Genomic DNA, 9394 nt, shown 5'->3' on the forward strand with positions numbered 1-9394 from the left:
AATCAACATATTTTATTGCATTACATCTTAAAAATGATATCGTTATCATATGTAAATACGCGCTTTATAAAGTGGCTCAGGTTGTGCAGTATTATAACTGTAGTGCAAGTTTATAGTGAGTTAATTGTACTTATGAGTACAAACAGTTCTACAAGAAGCACTTGATGGACTGATTGACTGTTTAAAGTTCTTGGGATGAAACTGTTTTTGAACCGCGAGGTCCGTACAGGAAAGGCTTTGAAACGTTTTGCCGTGGCTGAGGCAGGGTGTGCTTGATGCTGTGTACGGATAATTCTCTTTCCGATCAGCTGCTGCTGTGATGCAGTGGTTAAGTGAGAGTAATATGGAAAAAGATGATCTGCTGTGGCAACCCTTAATGGGAGCAGTTGAAAGAAGAAAAAAAAGTGCAGTGATAGTAACAACGCTAAAGCAGTTATGGTATTTGGAATACTATAGCTATTCCCTGGACCATTATATTGTTACAAGTTAATTGTAATCAGATGCATTGCACTAGTAAACAGTTAGTTTCAGTGTATTTATAAAGCTGCGGCAGGAATGTGGCTCTAAGAAACAAAGAGCAACCACACAGGAACAGTAGCACTGCTTTGACACTGGGTTGCCACCAGTCTGCAAAACCGAGCTGAGAACTTGCGTACGACAGGGTATGAGGTACCATGGAAAAGCGTGTGGCTTTACGGCAAGTTTATGTTTTATACATCTCGATTTGAACGTGGAAACGTTCTTACGCAACATTTCTGTGTGTACGCAGTGTTTATGCATGAGGTGTGTTCCTTAGAATGTAGCAACATTTCTTGGTAATTCAAGTTGAATGCTGAGACATGGCACTCCAAATTGTGAGTTAAGCAGAATTCCTAGAGTTGATGCTCCAGATGATGGTTTACATGAAACATCTGACTTTGGACCTCCAAACTGAGGTCATTTTCCACTATGGAACCATACCATATGCTGGGATTAGAGTGGCTGCAGCTTCACATTTATTGTAAAACTCATTCATTTCCCATTGCCTCTGACGATAACTGTGCACATTAAGGATGTCAATGTAATGTGCATTGAAATGTAGTAGCAATCAATTAAATTAACTCATGTTCAAAATTGTGAAAAACAAAAGATGACATTTCAAAATGTTTGTTCAACTAGTTTATCTTCTAGACAGTTGAAGATTTCTTCTTCTAGCATGTATGTATGCGGCAGGGAATTTACACAGAGATGGATCCCAAACCCACAATCTATAGACATGTGCGATCAAAGTGCATTATTTAATTACATGCTGATGTTTATGTGTACTTATAGGATATCAAAACATAATCTGATTACTTCATTATATTCGCTGAGTGGATAGCAGATACTACATAAGTTACACAATTGAGGGGAAAAACAATAGTCTGTACATACTTTGCATTAAATAATAAAACCAAATTACAATATACAATAAAATTCTGCAATAGCACAAGCTGGGATATTCTGCAGTCATGATTTGTCTGCCTTCCATTTTTTCTGAGCCTTAACAAAAACAGTCACTAGTCCTCTCAAAAGGAGAATATCCTCACAAAAGCCGAAAAAATGGTGCAGCATTGGATTTCGTTGATTCACAACATATAGCTGGCAGTGAGATATGTCTGACTGATTCTGTTTGAGCGACGCAAACAATAAAGTTATAGCCATCAGTATCATCCCTCTATAATATTGTAACTGAGGATGTGAGAAGAACCGACGCTTCAGTACCAATTCAATAGCAGTGTTCCAAACGTGTAATAGTACCAGATTTTTTTTATAGTATCGGTAGTCAAGAGAGGGCCAGTACCACACTAATGAATGACTGCAAGTAGATGAATTACTTCAAAAAGCACAATAGTATGTGAGAAAACTGAGGTGTAATTATGAGGTGTAATTGTTAAGTTGTATTGTCATATTTGTAAGAGGAGCTGAAAAGATAACAAGATTAATAGTTTTTAATACAGTGTCTTACACAGTCACAATAAATGAATAGAGGATTTGTATTCCCTTTTTGATTGTATTGAGCACATGTGTCTATTTTTCTAACTGGCATATGCATGTCATGGTCACAAGATGGGGTTGGAACCTCAACCACATCCACAGTTACACATATAGGAGTTTGGGATGTGGGAGGAATAGCAGCGCTAACAACAATTGCAGCAAGTAAACATTGAGGCAAGATTCAAACAAAGTGGCTTGTCTAAACTTGTAATGACATGAACTGCTCCATCTGTTAATTCCCCCAAATAAAAAGTATTTTGTGTTTTAGTGCTTTGAAGGACAAGGTACATCTCCCTATTAATACGATGTGTACTGTGATGCAGAAATGCATAATCGCTAAAACACACAGACGGCATAACAAGCAAAACCACATACTTCATTGCTAAATATGAATCTGCAAACACTGATATGTGTCATTTCTTTGACTTTTTTTTGAAGGCAAAGTAATGTTTATTAGTATAATCTGTAAGTGAAAGCATGCATCATATATTTGAATGGTACATTGAAAAATGTAATGCTGTCTTCCTGTTATAAATTTGAGTGCAGGTAACAACAGCCCAAGTAATTTTCAAGTGGTGGATCTTTACACCGGCAAAATAGAAAATAGCAAAGCAAAGGCTTTTTAAGAGGAATTCCGAAATGAAGGATTCATGTAAAACTGAAAATTTTGACTTCACAAATTGGGACAAAAGAGGGACAGATTTGGAGAATCAAAGCACCAAGAGTTTGTGACATTTGAAATTTGAATTAATTTGACTCATTTATTAAATATTACTCTTCAGTAATATTTTTTAACCAGCTAATGATACAGATATAAATCGATAGCAAATGTTACAAATCTAACAGAGCGGATCACTGGCAAACCAGACTTTAAAAGCACATTATTCCGAAAGCAGCTCTAAAGAGATTAAATGGAAATATTCTGAATTGTCTTGGAATTCGCTAATTCAATAGTACAGATATAATACTGTTTCTTTTTATTTGTAGTATGGATTTTAAGCAGTAGTTTTCAGTTACTCTGCATAAAATGTCAGAGAATAGATTTAGAATATGCACATGCCAAGGTAAATCAGGAAGTTCATGGCATGGCATATCATTCTTTACAAAGCCTATGCTGAAATCGCCCAAGATTATAAACCCCCGTATGTTGTGACATTGGAGGGAATCCCCATCTCTGCCGCACATTAAAGTTCAAGCCCTGAATTATATTTTGACATTTATGAATACCAGTCCTAATTTAATTAAATGACAGCTGAGTAAATATTTGATGGATATACCAGTATTTTAAAGATGTTGTTACCGTTAGTATTTATATATTTTTATATTATATGAGGGGCAATCAAATATAAACAGGAATTTACGAGCTACACTTCATTTATTGAATACAATGAAATGACTTACACACTGCTTTTCTATATACAGTAGTCTCCTGCCACTGCAATCCACTTGTTCCATTGCTCAGGAAGCGTCTTAATCCCAGGAGAGTAGAAGTCTTTTTGACACTCAACTGAGAGAGACACTTATCCCCAAACGGAATTTTAAGTCTCAAATAAATCTGAGATGGAATAACTCCTTTATTTGTCAAAAATGTAGTAATAATTTGGTGCGCAACACTACTGTGTACCTCCTTCTCCGACATGTTGATTACAACTGACAGGAAGGGGAGAAAGAGCAGCTAGCACTACTAACAAGAAATTCAAACATGCGTGTGTTTGTCCAATGAGTCAGGTTACCTTGCACTCTTTATAAGAAAAGAGCATGAAAATTCCTGTTTATAATTGAACACCCCTTGTATTACAGAAAAAGGCACAATATTGTTCACTTTAAAAATGGAGGTGCTTTTATTAAAGAACCATTGAATGGGATTTCTTTTTATGCCATAATATCAAAAGATTCAAAGTATCATAAAGTTTCACTGATACTGGTATCAAATTGAAAAATTCTGGTACTATGACATCCCCAACCCTAACTCAACCAACCAGTTTAGGCCAACACCTGACATCAGGTCTAAATACAGTAGGAAACACAGCTAGAGAAGAAATAAGGAACCTTACAGAGGCTTCTGTCTTGTTTTTCTCCTTTCAAATTCTTTAACAGTATCGTCAAAGTCCAAGTTATTGGTCTGTTCACTTTCTAAAGACATTTGAGTGAATGACTTCAAACATGTATTTGGCTTAACTTTCATGAGCTTTCATGAGTGTCCCCCACAACATCTGAACTTCTAAGCCTTTGCTCAACAGCCCATTCAGTGGCCTGCGTATAAATGTGTGTCATCTCCACCAGTACTGTAGCCTGCCTGCTTTGTGCCGTAACTGCTGATCAGGATATCCCTGTACAGCATCTTCTAATCAATGAGTAAATGTGAATTGACTGTGATCTAGAACATTAGAATAAATGGCCTCAAAGATTTTACTTTTTAAATTTTTTTACAGTATGGCTGTGATTAGTGCTGCTGCTTCATTCTCCTGGGCCTAACAGTCTACACATTCTACCTGTGTCCTTGCAGTATTACTGTTTTCTTTTCAAGGTTAACTCCAAATTGGCCTGGCATTAGTGTATGTGGGTGTGTATGAATGAGCGTGTCTTGTGATGGCTTAGCACCCAATTGAAGTACACAGCCAGGAGACATTTACATCCCTTGTGCACAGCTCAACTGTATTCAAAGGCTCTGGTCTTAGCAGCGGTAATGTGAAATGAAATGGTCTGAAGGTGAATGCCATGAAAGTGAACCAATTCTAATATAGCTCACTGTGTTCACAATTGCAGTTTTCATTTAGTGGTACATACAGGTGCACATTGCAATTTTCTGTCTTGCATTAATTCATCAGAAAGCTGGCCTGCTGTCCACAGAGATGTAGGAGAGACAAGAGTAAAAATAATTGATGGGAGCTATGGGAGGCAAGTATGACAAGCTCCATGAAGCTATGAGTCATGAAGTATGATAGATCTTTGCCTTTTGTACGACTTTAACCATATTGCTCTCAGGTATGTTTTGAAGTTGGGTCTCCATTTTTTGTCAAGAGAAGGCAGTGAATAAGGAGGTGATTTATGTACTGTAGGTTCAACTTCCCCTTGGGATAGAGACAGACAGAATATGTACTTGTCTATCTTTCTACCTAGCGTATGCTTGGCAATAGTGGAAAAGGGCTAAAATAGATCTAAGTCATTTCATTAGTTCCCCAGACTAGCTTTTTGGCAGGAGGGGTCTGCATTAGTTCTCAGAGCTCTGAATCACATTTATTAAAGCAGAGAACTCTGGTGGGAGCCCCAGAGCTTGCTGGCACTGTTAGTTGCTGAATTCCTTAATCTTGACAGGGACTCAAACCTCCAATCGCAAGAATGTAATGTAAGTGATTCTTAAAGAGCTGGAACTCTGCCACCTGCCTTGATTAAGACTTGGATTCTCTGCTTTTATAAAGAAGTCACAGCTTTAACAGGCTCTAACATTTGATGACTTAAACCACTAATCTGTAGATTCAAAAACAAGTCACTGACTTGGGTCTTAAGGCTCAGACCCAGCTAGGATTCCAAACCTTAAATCTTATTCATATAGATCCAACTCTTGAAGCTCTCATCTTGTACTCAGATCAAGCTCCACACTGCAACTTCATTGCAATATCAGGGTCATGTATTTCCAGGACGTTTTATTCTCTAACATAAACCAGGACTTGAGATGCTGCTGTGGCATAAGGTTTTATGGCTGCAGACAGTTTGGGTTCTTAGACTTTATTTAGGGGCAGCGCAGTGTTGCAGTGGTTACCTGTCAGTAGCACAGCTTGAGGACCTGGCCTAGATGTTTGCCCCTGTCACAGACTATGGACTTTTTTCTGAGTCAATGATGGTTGTCTCTTAGAGCATCCACAATCTCAAAGATGTCCATGTGTGACTATTATAATTTCGCAGGCCATCCTGTGCTTGCTCGTGCCAACAAAAACTTAATGGTCAGATGGTATTCTTTCAATACAGACTTCAAGTTAGCTCTGCTCTGCTTTTCTAATCCTCTGAGACTAAGATCCATACCTGCATGTGGAATTCTTGACTTTTTCCTTTCTTCCTAGCATATCCTTGTAATAGTTTTGATGGCCCTGAGTGGGATTCTTCACTGCTGAATCTTCATTGAGAAGCTTTCATTTTATCAGGAAAACAAGACTGGGTTCTATCATTCATCTCTGTGATTTCACCTGTTGTTCTGCTGGAGCTATGATCTTTAACCTTTCTCGGGTTTCCAGTACTCAGTATGGTAGATTACACAAATTTAAAAGTCACAAAATTTTATTTCTCCCCAGATAACATTGATGAGGCAGAGCGACAGTGGAAGCTAGAATTTCACCGATGGAGCTCCTATATGATGCACTGGAAAAGCCAGTTTGACCACTACAGCAAGCAGGAACGCTGTGCCGACCTGTAGGAGCTACATGCATGACTGTTTTGCTTGTGTCAATGAACGAGTGTGTCAGTTCGAAGCAGTGCAGCTGGAGTGAGTGCTGCGCAAGCCTGCGGAGCGGCGGTCTGCCGGAGGATGTGTACAACTAAGAAGAGCTGGGAGGGCAGTGCCGGTCCGTTAATGTGTTTCCATGTTAATTTACAAACTGTGCACTGTGTTCTGTTTCCCACCCCTTCATTCCCCCCTACCTCAACTGAAAGCACTCTATTGAATGAGCTTTAGTCTTGTCACCTAATTTATGATCCTCTCTCTAGCATACACTCCTGCAGGCTGAGTAAGGTTATCTGATGAAATCAATCACCTGAGCATAAAGAAAGAAGCAATGCTCACTTGCTTATATAGTACCCTTCCCATTTAGTCAAATCTTTTTCAATCTTCTTCCTTACAACTAACTCCTTGATAGCCCTTCTTAAGTCCCTCAGCATTTTTTGGATCCAGTCTTTTAAAAGACATTATGCCTTAGATGTCCCACCAGGAAGCTGGTCTTCCAGTTGTCATTTTAATTGTTAGTTAGGACGCACCTTGTTTTACTTTAGGTCTTTCTGCTGTTCACCTGTCCGTGTACAATACACCATGTGAACCCCATGTTAGGACCATTTGGAGGAGATCTTCTTATTTGATGTCTTGTAACATATTCGTGAGGTCTGCTGTGCTGGAACTTTTCATTTGCTGTGCCCAGTTGGTGCTGCCAGTTCATCCACATTTGGAGACAAGGATTGGAAACTTCTGATTTCAAATATCTGTCCTGCTTACTTGACATGGCTTGTCATGGATCCATGAGCTTCTGCTGAATGCTCATTGGTCTGAGAGGATATGATGAAAGGCACACGAAGAGTAACATCTGTGTGCTTCTGACCATGCATAACACAACTACGAATGAAATCCTTAACAGAGTACAATCGGCTTGAGCAGGAGAGCTTTCTGTGTACAAAGTCAATTAGCAATTTCTGTTGTAAAAGCACCACCTGCTGGACAAGCTGTCCATCCTAATCAGGTCAAATAATGGCCATTACTAGTCCATCAGAGAAGGTCTAATTGTGTGGTAAGTCCCCATATCATCTAATGCAGACACTTTCCAGAATTTCAAGACATCTTCCAGGTGCCAGTGTCCACACTATGGGAGCAAGCATTCCTTGCATTATGGCCTCTGCTTAGTAGTGTTGGCTTCTACAGCTGCAACACTGACAAAGTAGTAGTAGTAGTAGTAGTATTAAAGTAGTCTCCCTTTGCTTGCAGTGGTGATCTGCATTTGGCAGTCTGTGTCCCAATGCCGTGACAGTTACTACATTACATAAAGCTTTCCATTTAGAACTCTGTCTTCGGTCTGATGAACTTGTGTGGCACAGCCTGCTGCCCCGCTGGTCCATGCGCCTCCTGTCCGCTGGTGTGACTGTAATTGTGTGTGTGAGTGTGAGTGCACAGTTTTGCCCCACGACCAAATGCCCACCCCTCTTGTATGCTGCACTTCCTGTAGCCAAGCGAAGAAATCCCCTCGCATGACTCCACCCACTTCTCCACAGAGGTAACCCATGTGACTGTTAATCTTGTAATATATTCTGAATGTATAATATTAGTATTGACATGACTATGATGTTAGCAATAATAGACTATTCAGAATATTTAATATTTAAATATAATGAACAATATTTATTTCATTAAGGGGGAGCAATGTCAGGATGGGTAAAAATAAAGGAAAAAGTGCCAAATATATACAGCAGACTGAATATGTTTGACATGCTCTTTAGTACTGGAGCCACACAGGCTGCCTGGAACAGAGAGATGTGTGTAAAGTTTTCACAAACATCCGATTTAGGGGGAAGAGACCCTTATCAATGTGAATGTATTCTTCTTAATGGGATGTAGGAGTGGGCAACCCAGGGGTGCGGAAGAAGGTTTATGTAAGGAACATCCTTTTATCACGATTGACCTAAGGTAAAGGCCGCTCTCTTATCAAAAGATAAGGTCAGGAACGTTTTTCAGGGTAATGAGAGGAACGAGCCTTTCCATTATCATGTTAGTTATAGTGGAAGGGTGGAGGATTGGTCTGGGTTCATTTTCTACAATTTTCTGCCCTTTTACTGAACTTGATCCCCTAAACAACTATCTAGTTCACTTGTAATATTGGGCTCTAGCTCTTGGTTCAAGCCAAGTTGTTGAATATCGCAAGGAAGAAATACTATCACATAAATTAAAAAGTGACTTTTACTGTTATAATTAACCATTTATGGACAGGAGCAATTGCATATTTTGTTGGCAGTCTGTATCAAGTGGTAGATAAACTGTGTTATTAAAAGGGGAAAATCTTGAGAATTATTAGCAGAAATACTGTAAAGCAGGGCACTTTCTCTATTATGTCTGTTCCCCAGCAGGTAAGGACTTTCTTGCCTTGGTCAAGCAGGTGAGCCATTGGAACATCAGGGTTTTTGGCATTCTGTGTGGTTCAAGGAGATGAAGCTTCCTCGTTAAAGTGTGTGACCACTCAGTATGGTCAATAAGGTCCTGGATCAAGTTCTTATGTCTATTTAATGACAAACTTTGGAAAGTCACTTGAGAGCATGTATACGTGCCAGTCTCAGACAAGCATCCAGACATTGCCCCTTCTATCCATCACACTGTGCTTGACCACTGTATATTGATTCCGCATGGATGTATATTTGTCTGGTACTTCCCATACTAACTGGGAGATGACAATAAAAAAGGTGAAATTTCTTTCTGGATTTTTGTGTGTCTCTTTATTTGCTGATTTTGATCACATTAAAGCAGTCAGAGAACAACTAAATCGGCCTAACAAACTCCTCCATTCTATTCACCTGGGTCCCTGAAATCTGACTCTCCACCACATTTCTTGATAGTTTATTCCATGTGTCTGGCTCTTTGTGTGAAGAAAAACTTTCTAACATTTGTGTGAAATCATACCTTTAACAAATTCCCAAC

General features: G+C 39.2%; 1 protein-coding gene across 2 annotated transcripts in view; it reads left to right on the forward strand.

Moving 5' to 3' along the window:
• Positions 1-9175, forward strand: part of ache (acetylcholinesterase) — a 41665-nt gene extending 32490 nt beyond the window's left edge. For both annotated transcript variants that reach the window (XM_039747391.1, XM_039747392.1), the window contains exon 4: positions 6303-9175. In XM_039747391.1, coding sequence (XP_039603325.1) covers positions 6303-6424 — 122 coding nt within the window. In that variant the 3' untranslated portion in view covers positions 6425-9175. The remainder of the gene's footprint in view (positions 1-6302) is intronic.
• The last annotated feature ends 219 nt before the right edge of the window (positions 9176-9394 follow it).

This window comes from Polypterus senegalus, chromosome 3 (genome assembly GCF_016835505.1).
Source record: "Polypterus senegalus isolate Bchr_013 chromosome 3, ASM1683550v1, whole genome shotgun sequence".
NCBI classification, from domain to species: Eukaryota; Metazoa; Chordata; class Cladistia; order Polypteriformes; family Polypteridae; genus Polypterus; species Polypterus senegalus.